Source organism: Orycteropus afer, unplaced genomic scaffold, assembly GCF_000298275.1.
Source record: "Orycteropus afer afer isolate SDZICR_OR568_19922 unplaced genomic scaffold, OryAfe1.0 scaffold00252, whole genome shotgun sequence".
NCBI lineage: Eukaryota > Metazoa > Chordata > Mammalia > Tubulidentata > Orycteropodidae > Orycteropus > Orycteropus afer.
This window is the reverse complement of record NW_006921839.1, coordinates 1,236,899-1,263,331: the sequence shown is the minus strand read 5'-3', so window position 1 is coordinate 1,263,331 and position 26,433 is coordinate 1,236,899. Positions and strand designations below refer to the sequence as shown.

Sequence of the window (26,433 nt, the reverse complement as noted above, 5' to 3'; positions counted from 1 at the left end):
ATACCATCTTGCCCCAGCACTAGTAGCAAGTTCAACAAGACAGAAAATACCAAATGCTGGCAAGGTTGTGGAAAGATTGGAGCTCTCATGCATTGCTGGTGGGACTGCAAAATGGTACAACTATTGTGGTAATGGTATGGCATTTTTTAAAAAAACTGAAAATAGAAATAGTTTTATCCAGCAATTCCATTACAAGGTATCTACCCTAAAGAGGAGAAAGATGGGACACAGACATATGCACACCCATGTTCATTGCAACACAATTCACTATAGCAAAGAGATGGAAATAACCTAATACCCATCAGCAGATAATGGATATCCAAACTATGGTATATACACACAATGAAATACTATGTGACATTAAAGAATAATGAAGAGTACACGAATCATCCACAACATGGATGAATTTGGAGGACATTATGCTGAGTGGAATAAGTCAATCACAGAAGAACAAATATTGTATGAGTCCATTGTTGTAAAAAAGTCAAGAAAAGGCTTACTCAGGGAAGGAAATTCACTTAGTCGGTTACCAGCGATGGGAGGGAAAATTTCGTACTAGTTGGGGGTCATATGTTGATTTGAGTGAGAGGAGGAGGAGTATGAAAAGAGTCTGTGATTACCATGGTGACACTGGGGAAAGACACAGAAACATGCACAAAAGACGTAGACAACAGAGGCAAATACTTATTCCATGCACAATACTGCATTACCACTGGCACCAAACACCAGGCTATGGGTAAATACATAGACAGGTGAGAAGATCAGGTGGTGTAGGTTAACAGGAATGTTCCCTAGTCCAAGGATAGATTTGGCTGAAGATAATCTTATATATGTACCTGTGGTACAAAATTATCCACATGCATTACAGAAGCAACAGAAGACAGAGTTGGAGTAGCTTCTGAGACAACCAAACACCTTGAGAGAGAGAATCACTAGGCTGGCAGGCTCAGGAGTATAGTCTCAGGGGACATCATGCTCAGTTGGCATAACATAGTACATAAAAATCATGTTCTACATCTTACTTTGGTGAGTAGCAACTGAGGTCTTAAAATCTTTTGAGCAGCGTCTAAGATTCAACTATTGGTCTCCTCTCCTCTGGAGCAAAGAAGAATGAAGAAAATCAAAGTCACATGGAAACAGTTAGTCTAAAGATAAGATAGACCATGAGGACCTCAGCCTTCATTTCATGGAGACCAGAAGAACTAGATGGTGTCTGGCTACCAGTGCCAACCACTTGAAAAGGTATCAAAACTGGAGATCCTGGATAGAGTGGGAGGAAAAATGTGGGACAAAATTCAAAAACACAAAATTGACCAGAATTATTGGTCAGAAGAGACAGGTGGAACCCTCAAGACTATGGCCCTGGGTTACCCTTTGGGTCTACTGTGGTAGTTAAGGTTGTTGTTTAGTTGGCTGGGGTTGGTTGAATGGCTGGGCAGCTGGATGGAGTTATTCCCCATGATGAGAATGGCAATCAGTTCCATGGTGGAATCTACTGGAGCAGCTGAGTAGCTGCTTTAGGGATGTGGCCTACTTCTAGTCTAGAAGAAGTAGCTTTGAAGAAGGTCTCTAGCTTCTTGGCATGCTTGAACCCTGCATGTAACCAAGTCATTGTTCAGCATCCTACCATTCCCTGCTGATCTTGAGACTTGAATTAGTGACCTGTTGTGTTGTTTGGTAATATTGGGACTGTGCCTTTTCACTTGTTAACCTTGGGTTTGTCAGCGTCAGCAACCAGCAGCTGCCTGAGTAAAGAAAAGCCTCTAGCTTCAGTAGGCCAGAAGCAGGAGGTAGAGCTGAAGCCCAAGGTTGACGGACTTTTACCCAGCCCCTAGAGCCTGGTACTTTGTACTTGGATTTCTAGCCTTCAAAATTGTAAGAGAATAAACTCCTGTTTGTTAAAGCCATTCCACCTGTGGTGTCTTCTGTTAGAGTTGACACTAGGTAACCAGAACACCTAGTAATGGACTCACTTCCATGGATTGGCTCTCAGTCCAACAGTATACATAGACCTACATGCAGAACACCTACCTCAGGGCAATGCACTCACCTACTCTAGGGAGATGTATCTTTTAGATCAATCAGCCATTAGACATCAGAGGGGCAGTATTCACATAGAGGGAAAGCTGGACAGACAGGAATGCATAGTTAAGAAGGGCACAGGGAGGAGGTAGATACAGGGAGGAGAGGGGAGGAGAAATTTTTATGGTTGGGGAGGGTAATTGGGGCCATGTAATCAAATGTACATGAATTGTTGAACGTAAAACAAATCTGCTTTGTAAATTTGCACCCCAAGAAAGATAAAATAAATAAATAAAACACTTATTTGCCAGCTAAATAACTTATAGGCTACCAAATCATTTTTGCCAAAAGGACTTACAAGTTTTCTAAAGCAGTGTTCTTCAAATTGCAAGGTGCAGTCTTTTCGAAGGTTGTAAAATCAACATAATGGGTAACTACTACTTTTTTTTCCCAATGAACTTGCTATTTTGGAATAGTTTTTAGGTTACAGAGAAGTTGCAAAGATAGTGCAGAGAGTGCTCATGATCATTAGCCATTAGAGAGATGCAAATCAAAACAACAATGAGATACCATCTTGCTCCAGCACTAGTAGCAAAGTTCAACAAGACAGAAAATAACAAATGCTGGCGAGGGTGTGGAGAGATTGGGACTCTCATACACTGCTGGTGGGACTGTAAAATGGTACAACCATTATGGAAAGCAGTATGGCAATTCCTTCAAATACCATTTGACCCAGGTATTCCATTACTAAATATATTTCCTAAAGAAGTGAGAGCCATGACAAGAACAGATAATGCACACCGATGTTCATCGCAGCACTATTTGCAATAGCCAAAAGATGGAAACAGCCTAGTTGTCCATCAGCTGAGGAATGGATTACCAAACTATGTACATACACACAATGGAATACTATGCAACCCTAAAGAATAATGTAGAATCCGCAAAACACCGCATAACATGGATGAACTTGGAGGACATTATGCTGAGTGAAATAGGTCAATCAGAAAAGGACAAATATGGTATTAGTCCATTTTTGTAAAAGTTAAGGAAAGGTTTATCTATAGAAGGAAATTTTCTTTGTTGGTTACCAGGGGTGGGAGGGGAGGGGAGGGACTGCTGTTAGATAGATAGAGAAAAGTAGTGGGTGAAGAGAAGAGCAGTGGACCAAATGTGAATGACCAATATGGCAGCATTGAGGATGAGAAAGACATAGAGTGGTACATTGGAGGTACAGACAACAAATATGAACCCTTTTGCACATACAGTATTGCATTGTCAGTGAAGGCAAACATGGGTATATGGGTGGATAGATGGATGGACAGGCTGAAAGATTATGTATGTCTATGAAATGGGTTGTGTATCCAAGAACATGTATAGGGTTGGGAGACAATGGTCCTATAAGTTTATGTGAATGATCAGAGTTCCCAGGTGTATAGTAGAGCTGACAAGGGGCAAGGTTGTGGTCATTGCTTGGTCACAGCCAGCTACCCAGAGGGACTGAATACTTGAACCTGCGGGCTTGGGACCATAGACGCAGTGGGAGGGGAACTGTTGCATTGTGGTAAACTGTGGTCAATGTCATGAGACAAAGTGTATGTGAACTGCTGTATGGAAAGTGAATTTGTTCTGTAAATCTTCACCCAAATCACAATAAAAGAAAAAAAAAAAAAAAGAATGAGGAAAGGTTAGGATGAAGCTCTGTGTCCTGGAGGGCAGCTATCTCTATATATTACTTGGAATTCTTCTGTATGGAAAACTTGTCCCTTCCCCATTTATTTGTTTATTTAGTCATTTATTTATTTCAATATTGTCTCATGTATACTTATTTTGTACTTTGGGATTTGTTCCAATACTCCATTATTTATTTTGCTGCTTAAATTTCCCAGCTTTGGTTTTTGGAAGCTCTTTCAAGTTGCCTCCTTTGTTCCTTTTGACATATTCCCATTCTTGCTTTTTGAGTACTTCCTTGCTTGCTCCAATATTTCCCATGCCCCAGTGCTAGAATCAAGGAGCCATGATTCATTTTACCAAAGAACGGTATTTAGAAACCAAAATCTAATCACTGGGTCTGCTTGTTACTGTTGTCATTGCTTATAGACCTTCTCAGTGGACAGAGCTAGGTAATCTATGTATGTATACTAACCATATATGTACATGTGTCTGTAATTGTTCCTGAGCCCATGCATTTGAATGTATATTTAGTCTATACTGATGTTTCCAACTCTAATCTAATATGTGGTAGGATTTTAATGTGCATGTTAACTTCTTAATCATGCTTTGCTTAGATTTTTGTTTGCATTCTCTATGCTTTTCTGACTAGGCAACTAAAGTAAGGGAATTTCAAGATCTATAGACTGGCTAAATACTGAAATGTTTCAATGAATAATTCTCCTATAGTAGATCAGCTGCTTATAAGTAGTGGAGAGGTCAGTGTAAGTTTTCTATATTTGCTTTTTTTAAAAAGTGTTATTTATTTTGTTGTTGAGAACAAACATACACCAAGTCAACAGTTTCTACATGTGTAAACCAAAACCACTGCTATTGAATCAATTCTGACTGATAGTGACTCCATTGGGTTTCTGAGGTAAATCTTTACAGATGTGGATTTCCTGGTCTTTCTTCTACAGAGTGGCTGGTGAGTTTGAACTGCCAGCCTTCTGGTTAGCTGTCAAATGCCTTAAGCACTGCACCTCCAGAGTTCCTTCTAACCCTCCTCTTCTGAGTTGTTCCTCCCTCATTAACATAAATTTACTGCTGCCTACAGTTCCTATCAGGGAGCTCTGGTGGCATAGTGCCTAAGGCATCTGACTGCTAACCATAAGGCTGGCGGTTCAAACCCACCAGCCATTCCTCAGAAGGAAGATCAGGCAATCTACTTCCATAGTGATACTGCTTTGGAAACGCAAAGAGGGGTCACTATGAGTTGGATCCGACTTAGCAGTTTTGGTTTGGTTTACAGTTCCTATCTACTCCTCGGAAGGAAAATGGGGCAATCTACTTCCGTAGTGATACTGCCTCGGAAACCCAAGGAGGGGTAGCTATGAGTTGAATCCGACTTGATGGCACATAACAACAACAACAACAACATCTAATATTTCAAGTTGCTGTTGTCAGTTTGATCCCATCTGTTATTTGTGTTTATGATGTTATATGTAAATGCTTTAACTATTGCAGCTTTCTGTTTTTGAAACCTATGTATTTAATTCAGTATAATGGATTGTTGACATTTTATTCATTTTATTTTCATTAATAAATTGAAGACTATGTATTCACAAACTAATGTGATTTGAGAAATAGAAACCAAGCAGTTTCTTAGTTTTCTTATTTGTAAATTTGTAAGTTTGCAAATTGTAGATGATAATTTCTACCATATGAGATTCTATTGAAGAATAAATAAGTGTGTCTATTGGAAAGTATTTTATAAACTCTAAATTCTAGCATAAGTTAGATAACATATGTTAGGATTACCATCATCTAGCAAGAGTTGATTAAATACATTTACTTTGGTGTAATTTTTTTAATATATATTGTGATTAGAGGCATCTCAGGGTTGGTTCTTTATTCCAATTTTTATAATTACTTTTATAAATATTTTTACAATAATGACCTTTGAATCATTAATTCATCCACCATATTATTGAGCTTCTATGTCTAGGCGCAAGTTATACCTTGGTCAATGAAATGGCCATAGCCCAGCTCACATGCAATATGGACCTAATAACCCAATTTCTAACTTATCAGTCTTTTTATTAACTTTAATGGAAATCAAGCAGAAGTCTGGTATCACGGCCTCCCAGAAGCCTTTTTGGTAATAGTTTTGCATTTCAGTAAATCTACATTGCTTTTCCTGTCACCCTTAGTGATTATTAGAGGTTTGCAGTCAGCCTTCATAGAGTAGTTTTATTGCCCTGGTGAATCACCCCACAGAGAGGAAATTCCCTGAGAATGGGGGCATTGCCAGTCATGTTCTGCAAAGAAAGATGAAAAGAGTATGACTAGTCCTTATGAGACTGTGGCTGTATTTTCCCAGATAGAGGGATCCTACCTAGTAGGAAGCAGCAATAGATACTTGGTTTTATTTTAATTTCAGGGCTAGAAATACCACCTCCTATCCCTGTCTTCCCTTATAGTCACTCCCTCAAAGCTAGAGCTAAAACTCTCTTACTAAGCTATCTGCCCATATATGTTGACTTCCTCAATACTATAGGAATAGAGTATTATTAATTAGCTAATTAGATATCAAGTTCTGTAAAAGCCCACTGTGAAATTGATTTTAGGGGCTGTCATTAATATTCATTATATGGGCTAGTACATTTTCTCTGGTTAAAATCTGTTTTAGGGTGCGTGTCTAATAAATATCAGGCATATGCTGGGTATAATTGTACCTAATTCTCATGCTCCCACAATACTCTAAGGAATAGATGCTATCTGCATTTTGTAAATGATGAAATCAAGGCCAGACAGCTAGGAAGTAGCAGAGCTGGTATTTGAATCTAGGTTTTTCTGATCTCAGATTGTGATCTTTCTACTTCATGAGCATTTTAAAGTAAATCTGAATCATTTATCTCTTCTTATAAGGTACTTCCCTTCTGAGAATTTTGAAGTTTATAAACAATGACCTTATAAATAACTCTATTTTTAATATAAGGGATTGAAATAACAGCTATTAGAATAATTTCTATAATACATTATGGTGAACGATATCAAATCAATTATGTGTGAACTCACATTGTCCTCCCATAAAACACATTTATCATAGTTTGTCATTTATAGGAAGAGAGAAAGGAATCCCATGGATATATTTGACATGGCCAGACATCGGTTGCAAGCTCCTGTCAGACGGCCATCTCCTAAGGGCTTAGACCCCACCACTTTTCAGAATATTCATGACTTTAATGAGCTGAAAGATAGAGGTGAGTAGAATGCTGCTGTTTTAAAGATGCATCAGGAATATTCTACCCATACATACTCAAATATCTTTAAATATGCTTGTACCTTTTTTAAAAGTAAAATTCATTTATGATGTGTATTTTTAATTATGATGAATTAAATGGCATAGTGCCTAAAGCATTTGACTGCTAACCAGAAGGTTGGCAGTTCAAAGCCACCAGCCACTCCTCAGAAGGAAGGTTGGGCAATCTACTTCCGTAGTGATACTGCCTTGGAAACCCAAGGAGGTGTTGCTGTGAGTTGGAGATGATGCGATTGCACATAGCAACAACAGTGTGAAGAATGGACCAAAACCAAAGCAGTTGCCTTTGAGTCGGTTCTGACTCATGGTGATGCCATATGTTGCAGAGTAGAACTTTACTACATAGGAGTTCATGGCTGTGACCTTTCAGAACCATATAGCCAGGGTTTTCTTCCTGGGCACTTCTGGATGGGTTTGACCCTCCAACCTGTTGGTTAGCTGTCTAGTGCTGAACGATTTGTGCCACCAGGGACTTCTGTGAAGAATGGAACTTTGCATTTAATGTAGGATGGAGAGAATAATATGAGTACATGAAAAAGACTGAGATGGAGAAATCAGAGCAACTGGAGAAGGAACAGGAGAATGAAGTATCTTGAAAGCCCAGGAAAGAGAATGTAAGCTGAATATTGGAAAGTATCAGTTGGATCATAGGTCATTGGTGACCTCACTAGATCTTTTTAAGTGGAATTATGGAATCACAAGCCAATTAAATTTGGGAATGAGAATTGAACATGAGGCAAGGTATCAGAGGCAATAAGTATAACACAGGAGATGGAGGACGGGAGGTAATTACTGTTAAAGAGATCAGGGGCCCTGAGAAGGCAGGAGGAAATCTAGGGGATTTGAGGGACAAGAGTAGAGAAGATTAGATGTAACTACTTGGAGGGAGGAGGTCTGGTAGCATAATGCCTAAGGCACTTGACTGCTAACTAGAAGGCTGGCTGTTCAAACCCACCAGCCACTCCTCAGAAGGAAGGTTGGGCAATCTACTTCCGTAGTGATCTCGCCTCGGAAACCCAAGGAGAGGCCGTTATGAGTCGGGTCCGACTTGACGGCACATAACAACAACAACAACTTAGAGGGAGTACGGAGAAAGCTTATTAGGGAAATATAGGATTACCAAGGTACACTGAGACTTGGGAGACTGAAAATATGTTGTTGTAGTTGTTATCTGGTGCTGTTGAGTCTATAGGAGCATTCAGCAGAGCAGGTGTTGGAGCGGAAGAGGCAAATTGTTGCATGTTTGGTCATATGACATTATAAGTTTTTCTTCTTTTTAAAAGTAAGAGTCCTTAACCCTCAACTCACTGCCGTTGAGTCAGATCATAGCAACCCCTCCTAGGGTTTCCGAGGCAGTATCTTTATGGAAGTAGATTGCCCAACTTTCCTTCTGGGGAGTGGCTGGTGGGTTTGAACTGCCAGCCTTTTGGTTAGTAGTCACATGCCTTAGGCGCTATGCCACCAGGGCTCCTTGGATGATGCAAAAGTATTATGTATTTATTACAGCAAATTTGAAAATACAGAAAAAAAGAGGAGGAAATATCATTTTAGTCAAACCTAAATACAAACACTGTTAGCATTTTAGATGTTTTGTAATCTTTCTGAGCGTAATTATAACAAAAAATAAAACAACATTGTTGCTATTTATTCAATTTTCTATTTGTTTTTTCACATAGACTTTACAACTATCATCAATTACATGTACTATAGTTATTTTCTTATACTGTTATTTATTGATTACTTACTATAAGCCAGACTTCGTACTAAGCCAGTAGTTCTCAGAGATTGGTCCAGGGACCCATGGGGTTCCTTTCAGGAGACTGTGAAGTGAGAACTATTTTTATAGTAAGCTGTTATTTGACTTTTTCACTCTCATTCTCTCATGAGTGTTCAGTGGAGTTTTCCAGAGGCTACATGATAAGTGATGACTTTATCACTATGAAGCTAATGGAGTATGTGCTTGTGTATTCTTAGGTTTTAAAATATTCTGTTTTAATTTCTAGTGTAGTACCTGTGTGTGTGTGTGTGTGTGTGTATGTGAGAGAGAGAAATGTAAGCTCTTTGAGGTCCTCAGTTTTTGTTTTTTAAATTTCTTTTTCTTTGAGGGATGGATAATACTGAATTTATAGGAAAGTTGCAAAGATAGTACAGAGTTCCCTTAAATTTCTCACCTGGTTTTCTCTAATGCTTGTTGTTGTTAGTTGCTGTGGAGTTGATTTTAACACATGGTGAACCTGTATGTCCAGAGTGAAATTGCTCCATAGGGTTTTCAAGCAGTTTGGAAGCAGATCACCAGGACTTTCTTATGAGGCACCTCTGGGTGGGTTCAAAGGGAAAACCTTTCAGCATTAGCCATTTGCACCATCAAGATACTCCTAAGGTCTTCAGTTTTTAACAGTATAAAGAGGTCTTGATAACCAAAGGTTTAAACCAGAAAACTAAGCCATTCATTTCCCTTTGTTTCCACATTTAGTCCTTTTTCAACATACAACTTAGTTATTGGTATCCCTTGGTTTTACAGATGAGGAAACTGAGTTTGGAAGTGGTGAAGCCAGGGTTCAATCTCAGTTTATGTGTCTAGCACCTCCTCTGTTAAGCAAAACATGTTGCTTCTAACCATTTTCTAATTCTTAGATTGTTCAAGATGTTTCCCATTTTTCGCTATTATATTATTTTGATTATTTTTTAATAATATATTTTATATATATTTAGGATCATAATTAATGGGTGAAAGGAGATAATATTTTCAAGCCTTTTTATATAAATAAACTATATTTTTATTCTCAAGATTTAAAAATTAATATTTAATATTTTCATTCTCATCAGTTGATATTCTTCAACTAGTGGCAGAATTTAATTCTTAGACTGTCATTTCTTTACTCTAGTAATACATCCCTGCTAAGGTTCTAGCCAGTCTACATTTTTCTTGCTTTCTGAAAGATATTATTTTGAAATGAACATGAATTAATAATTGGCCAATGACATTATTTTTTATTTTTTCATTATATTTTAGGAATCATCTGTGATTACTATGTCTCATGGCATTCCTGAGTCATAGCCATGTGATTAATCACTTGGAATGTATTTTTTTCTTTATAGACCAGGCATATGGATCTAGTTGCCCTGCAGTGTGTTCTGGGTGATGTCTTGGGAGAGTGAAAAGCTGGGGGTGAAGAAAGTGTCCATAAGCTGCTACTTGTTCTGGAAACTTCCTTAGAATGTTGATAAGTTTGTGAAAAGACATTTATTTAAAGAAAATTCATTTCATGTTCTTTAGTTTCATGACTCTTTTAAAGTCCATGATTCATATTATTGCTTGATTATGAAATTAGGTTACTCATATTATTTATAGTGAGGTTTTGTAAAATCTCATCTGAAAGCAATATTTTATTTAGATAACTTATTTCTTGCACCAGATTCAGAAACACGAGTTGATCTGAAATTTATGTACCCGGATCCTCCTAAAGATCATCATACCCTGGAGATTCAACAGCAAGCCCTGCTAAGAGAGCAGCAGAGGAGGTTGAATAGGATAAGAATGCAGGAAGGTGCTGAAGGTAAAAAATAAGCTTGCATTGTACAGGATTGAACCCATTACCGTTGAGTCAGATGCAGCTTACAGCAGCCCCATTGGACAGAGTAGAACTGCCCCATAGGATTTCCAAGGCTGTAATCTTTATGGAAAGGAGCTCTGGTGGTGCAGTGCCTGAGGCTCTTGACTGCTAACCAGAAGGTTGGCAGTTCAAACCCACCAGCCACTCCATGGAAGGAAGATGGGGCAATCTACTTTCGTAAAGATAAACCACTGCAGAAACCCAGTGGGGGTTACTATGAGTCGGAATCAACTCGATGGCAGTGAGTTTGGTATTTTTGGTTTAATCTTTATGGAAGGAACCCCGGTATTGCAGTGGTTAAGCACTCATCTGCTAATGAACCTACCAGCCATTCTGCAGGAAAAAGGTGTGGCAGTCTGCTTTCATTAGAGCCTTGGAAGCAGACTGCCTTGGAAACCCTATGAGGTAGTTCTACCCTCACCTATTTGGGGTTGCTATACATCAGAATTGACTCAACAGTGATGAGTTTGGGCTTTTTGTTTTGTTTTGTTTTGGAATCTTTACAGAAACAGATTATACCCATGGAACAGCTGGTAGATTTGAACAGCAGACCTTTCTGTTAGCAGCCAAGAGCTTAACCATTGCATCACCACGGTTCCTTATATAGGATAAAGTATACAATTTGATAGTTTGTAATGACCTCTGCCAATCTGTCACTTGACTCTCAGAACACCTGTGTATTCTTTAGGGATGAATAATCTCCTTTATGATATTGCTGATAAATGTAAAATCAAATAATTAATTTTTTATTATTTCTATATTCCCTTTTTATATGTATTATGGGATTTTATACTTTGAATAATAATTTGTCTCTGTCATGCATTTTTCAAGATGAAAAATAATTTTAATTTTTTCCTCATTATAAAATAATGCCTGCTTATTACAAATTGAAGCAATGTAGGAATTATTATTTAAGAAACCCTGGTAGTGTAGTGCCTAAAGCATTTGACTGCTAACCAGAAGGTTGGCAGTTCAAACCCACCAGCCACTCCGTGGCAGGAAGACTGGGCACTCTACTTCTGTAAAGATTTATTGCCTTGGAAACCCAAAGGGGATAGCTATGAGTTGTAATTTACTTTTTTAAAAAAGACTGTTATTTAAGTACAACATAAATCCATGACGTATACACATCTTACACATACAGTTTAAAGAATCTTTACAAAGTGAGCACTCATGTAAATAGCACCCAGATCAAAAATTAGAGTATTACTAGCACTTCAGAAGCTCCCCTTATGTCACTCCCCAGTTGCCTCCAAAGAGAACTACCACTCTGACTTCTGAAATCTTAAGATGTTTTCCTTGTCTTTGAAGATACCAAGGAGCTCTGGTAGCATAGCATCTAAGGCATTTAACTGCTAACCAGAAGGCTGGTGGTTCAAACCCACCAGCCACCCCTTGGAAGGAAGGTTAGGCAATCTATTTCCATAGTGATACTGCCTCGGAAACCCAGGGACCCAGGGAGGGGTTGCTATGAGTTGGATCCAACTCCATGGCAGTGAGGTTTTTTTTTTTTTGGTTTTATGATACCATGCTTTTTAAAGGCTCTACAGTATTTCATTAAGTGAATGTATCATAGTTTAGGAGCTCTGGTAGCATAGTGGCTAAGGCACTTGACTGCTAACCAGAAGGCTGGCGGTTCAAACCCACCAGCCACTCCTCGGAAGGAAGGTTGGGCAATCCTACTTCCGTAGTGATACTGCCTCGGAAACCCAAGGAGGGGTCGCTATGAGTCAGGGCTGACTCGACGGCACATAACAACAACAACAACAACAATCATAGTTTAACCAACCTTGTACTGATGGATATTTAAATTATTCCTAGTCTTTTGCTGGTAATAGTATTGACAGTAATTCACTGAGTATGCTTGTACATAAATATTTGTTCTCAGGTACAAGCAGATCTATAGAATAAATACCTAGAAGTGTAAATACTGCTTTAAAGGTTGTATGCATTTAAACTTTGATAGATATTGCTAAATTACTTTCCAAAGAAGATGCTCCAATTTACCTTCCTGCCAACAAGTTTGAGATTACCTGTTCCCCTTACCCAAATTCTGACTCATAGCGACCCTATAGGACAGAGTAGAATTGTCCCATTGGTTTTCCAAGGCTGTAATCTTTATGAAAGCATACTGTCATATCTTTCTCCTGTGCTGGTAGGTTTGAACTGCCACTTTTTTCAGTTAACAGCTGAGCATTTAACCACTGTGCAACCAGGGCTCCTAGTCTGTTCCCCCCACACTCACAAATACTTAATTTTTTTTATCTTTACCAATCTGACAGGTGAATGATTAATTATTATTGAGTTAGAACTGAATGATGAATATGTAAATTTTATGTCCAAATGATGATATTAATAATAGTTATCAACTTTTTAGCACCTACTATAGGATCTCACCATGCCAGGATTATTTCTTATCCGATTGAAAGTAGATTACCCTATTGGTTTCCAACACAGTACCACATTTGCTTTTTCATACTTGATATAATCTGTAATTACTTTTTTATTTGTTTACTTATTTATTATCTGTTTCCCCTTCTAGATTTAATAAGTGTCTTTTTTTTTTTAACCGTAACATACCCAGTGCTTAGCATAGAATGTAGTCCAAACGAAAAAACAAACTCACTGCCATTGAGTCAGATTTGGGTTTCCAAGGCAGTATCACTACGAAAGTAGATTGCCCAGTCTTCCTTCCAAGGAGTGGCTGGTGGGTTTGAATCACCAGCCTTCTGGTTAGCAGTCAAATGCCTTAGGCATTACACAGTCAATAAATAGTTTCTGTATAATGAATGAATCCTCTCACCAGTCAGTATAAGTAGGTATTATAACCATTTAATCAAAGTTACTGTTTTGGTTACCTAGTGCCGCTCTAACAGAAGATACCACAAATGGGATGGCTTTAACAAACAGGAGTTTGGAGGCTTTAAGTCTGAGTTCAAAGTGCCAGGCTCTAGGGGCTGGGTGAAAGCCCCTTAACCTTGGGCTTCAGCTCTGCTGCTTGCTCCTGGCCCACTGAAGCTAGAGGCATCTCTTCACTCAGGCAGCTGCTAGCTGCTGAGGCTGACAAACCCAAGGTCGGCAAGTGAAAAGGCACAGTCCCAATATTACCAAACCACATGGCATGCTATTAATTCAAGTTTTATTAAAGTCCTAAGGTCGGCAGAGCATGGCAGGCTGCTGAACAACGACACAGCTACATGCAGGGTTCAAGCATGCCATAAGCTAGAGACTGTTCCTCACGACTTCTCCTTGTATACAGGAAGCAGACCACATCCCTAAAGTAGCTACTCAGCTGCTCACAGTACATTCCACCGTGGAGTTAATTACCAGTCTCACCATGGGAAATAACTACATTCAGCTGCCCAGCTACTCAGTGAGGCCCAGCCAAGTTGACACACAAACTTAACTACCACAGTTTCATTACTAGTAAGTGGCAGAACCAGTAACCTATCCTTAAGCTTGTGTTCTTTGTAGTATATCACCATATGTTTGTGTTTGGCTACTTATCAAACTTCTCCTATTTCCTCAATCTCAGCTGTGTAGTTAAATTTGCAGATAAATGAAGTGTTTTTGCACTTGCTCATATATGTAGTTATGGAATCAGAATACTTTAGGATAGAGTCAGTAAACTTCCTAATGCACATATAAATTGTGAGTATTGAGTTATTTTCTAAGATTCAAATTCCCTAACATTTATTTGCATTATTTTGTTTAACCCTTAACCCAACCATGTGAGGTTGGTAATAAGTGAGAGAAAGGAAATATAGAAATGCCCAGAGAGAGCTGGGCTAGCTGCCCAAACGGGGCATCTGTGAGTGCTTATACTTCCTGGGATAATAGGATCTTGGTAGACTTGGTTCTATTCAGGGTCTAGTCCTTACTTTTGAAAACCTATGATGGAACTTCTTAAAGTATGGCCCATGTACTTCTTGTATCAGATTCATCTGGACTACTTCATAAAAATAGGGATTTTTGGTCTGTATTTCAGACCTTCTGAGCCAGAATATGTGATAAGTAGGACTTGGGAACTTTTATCCAGCTTTTTAGGTGATTCTATACCACTGAAGTCTGAGAATCACTGATCTAGAGACTCATTTTGTTGGTGCACCTGTTATTTCTTAGACTTAAGAAGCTGACTCCTGCAAACCAAACTCATGACAAATAAGTAATAATTTATTGGTTCATAAAGGGCAGTCTGAATTTCCAGTCACCTAAATCTCTTTTCTGTTGTCTGGTCTGCCATTTATCAGTGTCAGGTTACTAGAAAGTCAGAGATGGAGGTTTGGTGAGGGCCTTAGCCAAAATCAAGGGATGCTTCATCTAGGCCATAGAGGATACCTCCTGTGTGCAATCCACTTCTCTTACTATAATAACTCTGGCATATCTCAAAGGCTTTTTCTCTTGTCTCTTAGACAGGATGAGACAAGCACTGTCAGATTCTTCCTCTTGGACTAATCTTTTTCTAGACTGTATATAGATACTCTTCATTTCCACAATCTTCATTACACTAATTCATTCTTTTTTAGGTCGCAGCTTTCTTTCATGTGGAATTCTACTTTGTTGAACTTATCATCTGGCCCCTATTTAAAAGTGCCAGTCTCTTAGGCCTTCTCATGCTTGTTTATGCACCATGTTATACAGTTGTTACAATTTTAGAGGCTAGCTTTGCTCATCTTTTGTTGATTTTGGAATAGTTTTACCATCAGAGGGTAACTGTTGCTTTAGGATTACCTAGGGGCATCACATGATTACCTAGGAGATCGCATGATAGAATTTTGCAAGACCAGTGACGTATTCATTGTAATAACTTTTTTCAACAACATAAGGGGGGCTATACGCATGGACTTTGCTAGATGGAGTACACAGAAATAAGATTGACTACATCTGTAGCAAAAGGAGATGGAAAAACTGAATATCTTCAGCCAAAACCAGGCTAGGAGCTGATTGATTGATATGAGCAGTTGAACAGACCATCAACTGCTCATATGCAAGTTCAATTTGAAGTTGAAGACAAATAAAACAAGTCTACAAGAGCCAAAATATGACCTTGAATATATCCCTCCTGAATTTAAAGACCATCTAAAGAATTGGTATGAAGTATTGAACATCAGTGACCGAAAACCAGAAGAATTGTGGGATGACATCAAGAGCATCATCCATGAAGAAAGCAGGAGGTCATTAAAAATATGAGAAAGAAAGAAAAAACCAAAATGGATGTCAGGAGAGACTCCGAAACTTGCTGTTGAGCAAACACTAGCTAAAGCAAATGGAAGAAATGACAAGATAAAAGAGCTGAACAGAAAATTTCAAAGAGCAGCTCGAGCAGACAAAGCCAATTACTATAATGAAATGTGCAAAGACCTGGAGTTATAAAACCAAAAGGCAAGAACATGCTTGACATTTCTTAAGCTGAAAGAACTGAAGAAAAAAATTTAAGCCTTGGGTTGCAATATTGAAAGATTCTAGGAGCAAAATATTGAACGATACAGGAAGTATCAAAAGAAGATGGAAGGAATACAGAATCACTGTACCAAAAAAAAACTGGTTGATCTTCATCCATTTCACAAGGTGGCATATGATCAAGAACCCAATGGTACTGTGAAGGAAGAATTCAGAGTTGCACTGAAAGAACTGGTGAAGAACAAGGCTCCAGGAATTGATGGAATACCCACTGAGATGTTTCAACAAATGGATGCCCCGCTAGAAGCACTCACTTGGTTATGGCAAAAGGTTTAGAAGACGGCTACCTGGCCAACTGACTGAAAGAGATGCATATTTGTACCCATTCCAAAGACAGGTGATCCACAGTGTGGAAATTATCAAACAATATCATTAATATCACATGTAAGTAAAATCTTACCGAAGAAAATTCAAAAATGGTTGCTGCAGTATATTGACAGAACTTCCAGAGGTGCAGGCTGGATTCAGAAGAGCTCATGGAATGAGGGATATCATTGCTGATGTCAGATGGATCTTGGCTCAAAGCAAAGAATATCAGAAAGGTGTTTACCTGTGTTTTATTGGCTATGCAAAGGCATTTGATTGTGTGGATTATAACAAATTGTGGATAACATTGAGAAGAATGGGAATTCCAGAACACTTAATTATACTCATGAGGAACCTGTACATAGACCAGGAGGCTATCGTTTGAACACAAAAAGGGAACACTGCATGGTTTAAAATCAAGAAGGGAGTGTGTCAGGGTTGTATTCTTTCACCATACTTATTCAATCTGTATGCTGAGCAAATAATCCATGAAGCTGGACTATATGAAAAGGAACATAGCATCAGGATTGGAGGAAGAATCATTAACAACGTGTGATACGCTGACAACATAACTTTGCTTGCTGAAAGTGAGGATGACTTGAAGTACTTACTGATGAAGATTGAAGAATACAGTCTGCAGTATGGATTACATCTGAATATAAAGAAAACAAAAAATCCTCACAACTGGACCTATAAGCAGTGTTATGATAAATGGAGAAAAGATTGAAATTGTCAAAGACTTCACATTGCTTGGTTCTACAGTCGATGCCAATGGAAGCAGCAGTCAGGACATCAGATGACAGTCGGCTGCAAAGGACCTCTTTCAAGTGCTGAAGAGCTAAGATGTCTCCTTGAGGACTAAGGTGCAACTGACACATGCCATGGTATTTTCAGTCCCCTCATATGCATGTGAGAGCTGGACAATGAATAAGGGAGACCGAAGAAGAATTGATGCTTTTGAGCTGTGGTGTTGATGAAGAATGCTGACAGTGCTGTGGACTGCTAAAAGAACTAACAGGTCTGTCCTGGAGGAAGTGCAGCCAGAATGCTCCTTGGAGGTGAGAATGGCCAGACTTCGTCTCACCTACTTTGGTCATGTTGTCAGAAGGGACCATTCCCTGGAGAAGGATGTCATGCTTGGTAAGGTGGAGGGTCAACAAAAGAGGGGAAGGTCCTCAATAAGATGGATTGACATGGTGGCAGTGGCGATTGGCTTAGGTATAGCAAGAATCATGGAACTGGCTCAAGACCAGGCGGTGTTTCATTCTGCTGTGCATAGGGTCACTATGAGTTGGACATGACTCGAAACGTAACAACAACAACAAAGGGGCATACATCATACAAGAGCCTTTCATTTGGAAGTGGTGAACACCCAAATCAAACTGGCAGAAAAGGATTATTGGCAAAGTTGGGTTTAGTATTCATGTAGTATCAGTTGGTTATTCTTTGTTAGCTTTCTTTCTCCATCTCCTGTATTGGTATCAGTCCCAGGCAGGGTCTCTTCGTGGGCAGCTCCATGCTTACATGGTCCATTGGACCTAAAATCCTAGAAAAGAACAAGTCTTAAAGAGGGCTTTGATTGGCTTGGGTGGGTTACTGTGTCCATAAATGAGAAGGGCCCAACCATTCACTATAGTGTAGAGAATTGAGTACTTTGAGCAAGCTAAGTGACAGCTGCACCAGGAAGTAGGAACCAAAGGAAGAGCACTTACGGAGTATTTCTCTATTGTGTGTGTGTGTAAGTTTTGATATAGTATGTGATCTGTGAAGCATCACACTGAACTGTGAATATGTTTTTGTATAATCAGTCAATCATCAGATACTTACTGAGTGCCCACTAAGCACAAGCACTGAACTAGGTCCTAGGGAATGTGGTGATGAATGAAATAGGTAACTGGTCTCATGGAGCTTATACTCTTGTCAGAGAAGTTAGATGCCAAATAAGTGTGATGAATGCTGCAAAGGAGAAACCTAAAGTCCTGTGGGACTGTGGATCTGGGTGGGAGAGCACAGGCAACCTAGAGGCAGAGTGAAGCTGGTTGTCTTAGAGAGCACTGATGTGTCCTGTTGATATCTAAATGTACACTACATGACCCTCAAACTTGCATTTTACCAGCTTTACCACCCAGGGCCATTGAGCATGGCCATGGAAAATGGGTCATAAAAACAGTTAAAACACAGCAGTCTAGTAATGAGGCTAAAGGGATGGTCTTACCAGTTATTTTTAGAAAAATTTAAGACCCTATCTTGGTATAAAAGAAGTGGTGACACAGTGGTTAAGTGCTAATAAGCTTGGCTACTGTGGTGGTTATGTTGTGAGTCAACTTGGCTGGGCCTGGTTGAGTGGCTGTGCAGCTGGTGGTAGTTATTTCTCATGATGAGACTGGCAGTCAGCTCTATGGTGGGATCTACCACAAACAGCTGAGTAGTTAGCCTTTGGGATGTGGTCAGCTTCCTGTATATAAGGAGAAGCCTTGGGAATGGTCTCTAGCCTGTGGAGCGCATGAACCCTGCATGTAGCCGTGTCGTTGCTCAGCAGCCTGCTATACTCTGCCCATCTTAGGACTTACAATGGACTTAAGTTAATGGCCTGCCATATGGTTTGGTAACATCAGGACTGTGCCTTTTTACCTGTCAACCTTGGGGCTTCTCAGCCTCAGCAGCCAGCAGCTGTCTGAGTGAGGAAACGCCTCTAGCTCCAGTAGGCTGGGAGCAGGAGGCAGAGCTGGACCCCAAGGTTGAGGGGCTTTCACCTAGCTCCTAGAGCCTGGCACTTTGAACTTGGACTTAAAGCCTCCAAATTGTAGGCATGAACTCCTGTTTGTTAAGGCCATCCCATTGTGGTATATTTCTGTCAGAGCGGCGCTAGGTAACCAGAACAGCTACTAAATGAAATGTTGGCAATTTGAACCCACCAGCTGCTGCAGGTAAAAGATGTGGCAGTCTGCCTCCATAAAGATTCCATGAAGATCTACAGTCTTGAAACCCTATGGGGTTTCTGCTCAGTCCTGTAGTGTCACTATGAGTTGGAATTGGCTAGACGGCAACAGGTGTTTATCTTGGTATACTGGTCTGGCCTACAAGATCTGAGGAAATTCATTTGACCTTATGAATTAGCATCACAGAAGTAAGTGATAGAATACTTTGGCCTAAAAGTAAAGTATGTCCTCCATCTTATGCACATTTTTAAATAATTTTAAAAATAATACACATTTTAAAATAATGATCTCATAGACAGTCTTCTAGGACCTTAGTAGCCCACATTCTATGATAAATGTTGTTATGTGCTGTCAAGTCAGTTTTAACTCATAGCGACCTTTTGTATAACAGAACGAAATGTTGACCTGTCTTGCACCATCCTCACAGTCGTTGCTATTATTGAGCCCGTTGTTGCAGCCACTGTGCCAGTCCATCTTACTGAGGATCTTCTTCCTTTTTTTTGCTGACCTACTTTAGGCATATAATCAGGAGAGGGGAGAGAACCAATTACATTCTTCAACCTTTACACCCAGTTTGGTGACATTTTTCCTTAGGAATTCCAACTGATGATCTGATCTTGTGAGATATTGGCCACTTAGGCTGATTACCCCAAAAGTAGTTCTCAGGTAGACACAGGTGCATTTGGGCACCAAAGGTATCCATCTCCTGTAGCAACTACTCCCAATTCTAGCAAATACCATGATGATTTAATTCATAAGAATATGATTTTAAAATAGTCTAAGAAGAAATACAAGTCCCTGGGTGGTGCATATGGTTCAGTGCTAAACTACTAATGCAAAGACTGGCAATTCAAACCCACCCAGGGCATATTGGAAGCAGGGCCTGGTGATCTGCTTTCTAAACATCACAGCCTTCAAAACCCTACGGAACAATTCTTGCTGCACACAGTGAGGTTGTCATGAGTCAGAATCAGCTTGTTGGCAACTAATAACAACAATAAGAAGAAGAAATCCAGGCTGTCACTGTCAGCCTATTTATTTCCAAAGGGAGTATTGAAAAGAACAAAATGCACTATTCAAAGGAACATATGGGAAGGACAGGTCAACTTGGGGAGAGGCTTTGGGGGCCCTGATGGAAGGCCTTTGTCTGTAGAATAAGGTACCTAGAATTTGGCTGACTTCATTTCATGTGAGGGAGCCCTTTGTTTAGCCCCACTTAGTAACTTCCTACATACATTGTAGAAATAAGGCATAGGATGGTGAAGAATCCTGAATTATTTTCTCTTTTTGTAGGCATTGGTTTTAGGTTCATAATGATTTTGCTTTCATATCTGTTAATGTGAATGGGATAATTTTACCCAACTAGAATGGATGCAGGGTTACAAGTTGTATCTTAAAGACATCCTGAAATATAGTGGTTGAGTCAAAAATAATTTCTAGATAGACAGCTGGTCTCAAAAGAAGTTTGAAAATTCATTTTTATTTATTAAAACATTTTCTAACCTTTTGTGTTTCTTCTTCATTGACTGCAGTTGACTTGGATGCCATTCCAAACATTAAAATACGAGACCACAGCATGGTAAGAAACCAATTTTCATTTTGCAAGTTAGCTTTAAAGTGATACAGTTTTTTAGGAACATAAGTAAGAATTCCATGGTAGGATTCTTCAGGAATATTGAGTTAAAGAATTTAAATCTTAGTGTGGTGGGTATCCAGAGAACTCTTAGTCTAACATGTAGAGAAACTATAATGTAATGGCAAAGAACTCTCCTAGTTTGAGTCTTGGCTCTGCCTCTTTCTGATGTATGACTTAGGTCAAGTTATTTAATCTTCCTGTGCCTGAGTTTCATAGTGTGTAAAATGGGCATAACACTACATACCTCAGAGATTGGTTATAAGGATTAAATTAATTAATACTTGCAAAGCATTTAGGACAGGCCTAGTATATAGTAAGTGCTATACAAATGTTTGATTAATAAATAAAAATAGCTCAAGGGCTGTTGTGAGGATTACAGGACATATTAAAAGCTCTTGGAATAAGGCCTGGCCCATATATGTGTTTATTGTCATTATTGTTAGCAGTAGTAGTAGTTGTTGCTGTTGTTAGGTGCCATCGAGTAGATTTTTACTCATACCATGTGACAGTAGAACTGTCCCATAAGTTTCTTTAGGATGTATTCTTTATAGGGACAGATAGCCATGTCTTTTTCCTGCAGAGCTGCTGGGTGGGTTCAGACCACCAGCCTTTCAGTTAGCAGATGAGTGCTTAACCACTGTACTACCAGAGCACCTTAGTGGTAGAAGTAGGACTCTGTAATGTAAGTAGTGGTGAGGCCTGTGAAGAAAACAAGCAAGGTAAGGTTAACCTTGCCACCCTTACCCTGAGCAGGTGACATTTGTGCGGAGATTAAATAAAGGGAACAGATGAGCCATTTTCTTTCAGTGGATATTCAGTGAATGCTTACTGTGTGCCGGATACGTGCTACTGCTGGGGATACAGGAGTGAACAAAAGGGACAGACCCCTGCCTTGAAGACTTTCATTCTGGTAGGAGGGACAGACAATAAACAAATGAAGATTACAGAGTTATTACATTATGAAGCTATGGGGAAAGTGGTAGCAGGGAAAGGTTATTACATACCGAAATAGAGTGGACAGGGAAGACCTCACTGAGAAAGTAACATCCGAATAAGGAAATCAGGGTACTGGTCATTCAGAAATATCTGGGGTAAGGGTGTAGATAGCTGGAGGAAGAACAGTTCAGGTAGAAGCCCTGGCAGGAGTTAACTGGGTTCATCCAAGGAGCAGTGAGAAAACCAGGGTGGAGGGACATGATCAAGGCTAGGCAATAGGAAATGGGGTATGAGAGGAACAGTTGGCAGCAGAGCCTTAGAGGCCATTATAGGCCTTTGTTTTTCACTCTGTGAATGTGCTGAGAACCTTTCAAAGTTTCAAAACAGGAGCAATATAATTTGTTTTATGTTTTAATATAATCACTAGCTACTGTTTGTTGAGATTAGATTGAGGGATGATAGGAGGCTATTGCAATCATCCAGGTAAGAGAGGAGGTGGTTTGGAGTAGTGTGGTAGCAGAAGTGGTGAGAAGTGAGTGGATTTATTTTGAAAGAAAACCTAATGGAACTTTTGATGTACTGGATGGTGGGGTATGAGAGGAGGCAAAGATGGACTCTGGGGTCTTTGGAGAAGCAGGAGAAACACCTTTAGCAGTTGGGGAGATTAGGAACTTAGTTTCAGACAAGTTTGAGATGCTTATTAGACCAACAGTTGGAGCTGGTGAGTAAACACATATGAGACAGTTCAGGGAGAGAAAAAGTTTAGTCTTCACAAGGTTCTTGGGTTTGAATTGATCATGATGGTGATCACTATGTTGCTGATTGTTGTTGTTAGTTGCCATTGAATCAGTTTTGACTCTTGACGACTCCATGTGTACAGAGTAGAACTGCTCCATAGAGTCTTTATGGCTGTGACTTTTGACTTTAGGAAGCAGATCACCAGGACTGTCTTCTGAGTCCCCTCTAGGTTTCTCCATAAGTGACAGTGATATTCTCAGGGAAAACATACTGAAATCTAATAAGAGAAATATAGCATCTTGGATTAGAATATTGGATTAATAATAGATTTGATGTCCTTTCATCATACTTACTCAATGTGTATGCTGAGAGAATAATTTGAGAAGTCACACTGCATGAGAGGAACACAGCATCAGGATTGGAGGAAGACTCATTAACAACCTGTGATATGCAGGTGATACAACCTTGCCTGCTGAAAGTGAAGAGAATTTGAGGCACTTGTTAATGAAGACCAAAGACTGCAGCCTTCAGTATGGATTATATCTCAACATAAAAAAACCCTAAAATCCTCATAGCTGGACCAATAAGAAACATCATGATAAAAAGATTGAAGTAGTCAAAGATTTCATTTTACTTAGATCCACAATAAACACCCATGAAGGCGGCCGTCAATAAATGAAATGACATATTGCATTGGTCACATCTGCTGCAAAAGACCTGTTTAAAGTGTTAAAAAGCAAAGATGTCACTGTGAGGACTAAAGTGACCCTGTTCGAAGCCATGGTATTTTCAATCACCTGCTATGCATGAGAAAGCTAGACAATGAAAAGTAAGACTGAAGAAGAATTAATTCCTTTGAATTATGGTGTTGGCGTAGAATATTGATTGGATTGCTGAATAAGCAGCAAATCTGTCTTGGAAGAAGTCCAGCCAGAATGCTCCTTGGAAGGGAGGCCGGCAAGACTTCGTCTCAAGTACTTCAGACCTGTTATTAGGAAGAAGCAGTTCATGGAGACGGACCTCATGCTTGGTAAAGTAGTGGGTCAGGAAAATGAAGACTCTAAAGGAGATGGATTCACACAACAGCTGCAACAATGGCTCGAACGTAAAGCAGGGCAATGAATTACTTAATATGGCTCTTCCAAGCATGGTTTTTGTGACTCCTACCAGATGACTGGGTGGAGCTATGTAAATGTGAGGTGCTTGTGGCCAACCCAAGGGACTGGGTAGCTTGTTAATAATGTAAATTAAGTTACATGGCACCCTTGTGGGAGGTGGGACCGTGGAAATAAAATGTATGGAACTTCAATGTGGGGATTGGTCAATTTTGCCGTCCTGCTAGGCTTAAGATGTGCCATCCCAGAGTAGGAAAAAGGGGATCTCACTGCCAGCAAAACAGAAGAAGGAGTGTAGTGTGTCCTTGGACCCGAAATCCTTGTACTGAGATGGCAGAGAGACAGCCACAGCAGAACCAGCAAAACCAAGAGACCAGCACAAGACAGAGAAGGCGTCTTGCCAGCCCCAGAGAGCGAGAAAGCTGAGTTCTTTTGGGTAGGGGGCTTACTGGTGGAGTGGTGTGTACCTATCAGCAGAACTTAAAGAGTTTTGTAACACTTGCCCAAGCAGGACAGAGGCCAGGCCAAGAGGCCAAGGGCCAAAGAGAGGCATCCCTGAGCACATGACCCAGATGAGACTGTCCTGATCGAAGAATTGTATCCTCAGCATTCCTGAACCCGAATTTTAACCTGTTACTTCCCTAATAAACTCCGTAATTATGAATATTGTGTGTCAGTTCTATGTGGCCATTGCAGCGAATTATTGAACCCAGCGGAGATGTAGCTAGTGCCAAGGAGGTATGGTTGGTGTCAGAACTGGTAAAAAGGTTGGAGGGTGGCAACATGTCTGACTTCCACCTCATAGGAATGAAACTTGGCCTGTTGATGTCGAGCTCGATTCTCTCTGACCTTCCTGAAGTTAGAGATCAGAAGATGCCATCCCCATACCCTTTTTGCACATAGCAACTTCTGTCGGGATGGCACAGGACTGGGCAGAGTTTTGTTCTGTTGTATGTAGCATAGTTCTGAGTGGGAACTGACTGGACGGCATGTAACAACAACGTTCAATTGAGTTCATACTCTTATTATATCTTTATTAGCAATAACGTGAGCCCATTTCTTTTTTCTTTTTTCTTTTTGGCTTCAAGCACAAGGGGCGGGACAGAGTGGTGTAGCAGTCAGCTTGCCAGAACCTCTTTTGTCTTCACTCTCTTTGTTGTATGGAGTCTTTCCTGCATTTTCTGGGAATTGGCCTGCAGAGTAGGAGGCAAGCAGCCTCCTCATCCTCTTTTGCTTTTCTTGGGGGACAGTGTGGAAACTTGTGCCTCTTACTGCTCAAAATGTGTTGGTTTTTTTTTTTTTTTTCTCTCACAGAGCTAATAAAAATAGTCATGAATATATGATGTTTCTTTTAGCCTAGAGATGACCCTCCTGATTTCTTGAAAAATTCATTATTGGAATCTGACAGTGCTTTTATTGGTGAGTATATTTTAATGTATAGATGCTGTTTATTTAAATATTAAACAATATATATCTTTTAAGTGCCTTTTTTTGTATTGCAAAATCCATACTACACTCTTTGTTGTGCAAACTGGTAAAAACGAGAAGATTCTTTCTAATTACCTGTTTTCATGAATCATTATCAAATATATATTACAAAGTTATTTTCAAAGTCAGAATAACTAAAAAGAGTTTTAAAAGTTGAAAGTAGTTCACACAAAACCTGTACACAAATGTTCATAGCACCTGTATTTATAACAGCCCCAAACTGGAGTCAGACTAGATGTCCTTCCCCAGGTAAATGGGTATGTTCATGCCATGGAATACTACTTAGCAATAAAAAGGAACAAATTATTGATACATACCATCACTTGGATGACTCTCCAGGGAAATATGCTGAGCAAAGGAACCCAATCCCTAAAACGTTATGTACTGTGTAATTCCCTTTATATATAGACTCACAAATACTAATTACCACAATATTATAGCTAAAGCACCAGAAAATTTGACAAAATCAGCAGTATTTTTTTTTTTTTTTAAAGTACCACCAGCCACAAAAACAACAGTGCATGCTTATAGCCTGTGTAGATGAAACCACATGATTTAAAGTGTTATTTGTAATTGGGTAATAATGACAACTCTGACCAGAGTGCATTAGAAGGTTCAAAGAGTAAATTAGCACAAGTTCTAGCTTTGTAAATGTATTGGTACATACAAACTTATGAAAAATGTTTTTGTTGTTATAACTAACTACAGGGATATTTTCATTAAAAAGTAATAAATTTCTGCTGAATAATCACACACAAATTTTATAGACAGTCATTTTGGTGTCACCTCCTTTGACAATGTCTCCCACTTTTATTTTCACATCCCCTGAATCCCCCAAGTGATGCCATTTGTTTGGGGTCCTCAAGATTGTGTCTTGGAATAGTTTATTACACTGGACTAGGCCACAGGTACAACATCTTTCTCCTTGGTTAATGGACCTTGGAAATGTCCCATAACTGTATACCACTGCTATAATGAATGTAGGTAAGACCAGTGGTTTCTGCTGGGGTCCATAATTTTGTAAGAATTTGCAATGAGAGGAAAAGAACATTTATTGAATGTTCTTATATGTTCTAGGTATGGTTTTAGGTCCTTTTGAAGTATATTGCCTTATTTGATATTTTCCTTTTAAGATAAGTAATTTATAATAAATTGTAAAATTGAGTTTGATCCCTAGTCAGACCTAAAAGCCTTTCTTTGCGGATTG

General features: G+C 39.4%; 1 protein-coding gene across 1 annotated transcript in view; it reads left to right on the top strand.

Annotated features, from left to right (window-relative positions):
* CSPP1 (centrosome and spindle pole associated protein 1) overlaps positions 1-26,433 on the top strand; it is a 203,204-nt gene that overhangs the window by 152,623 nt on the left and 24,148 nt on the right. Inside the window, exons 23-26 of the mRNA XM_042782168.1 lie at positions 6,796-6,935; positions 10,411-10,551; positions 20,846-20,892; positions 25,094-25,157. Of these exons, the coding sequence (XP_042638102.1) occupies positions 6,796-6,935; positions 10,411-10,551; positions 20,846-20,892; positions 25,094-25,157 (392 nt within the window). The remainder of the gene's footprint in view (positions 1-6,795; positions 6,936-10,410; positions 10,552-20,845; positions 20,893-25,093; positions 25,158-26,433) is intronic.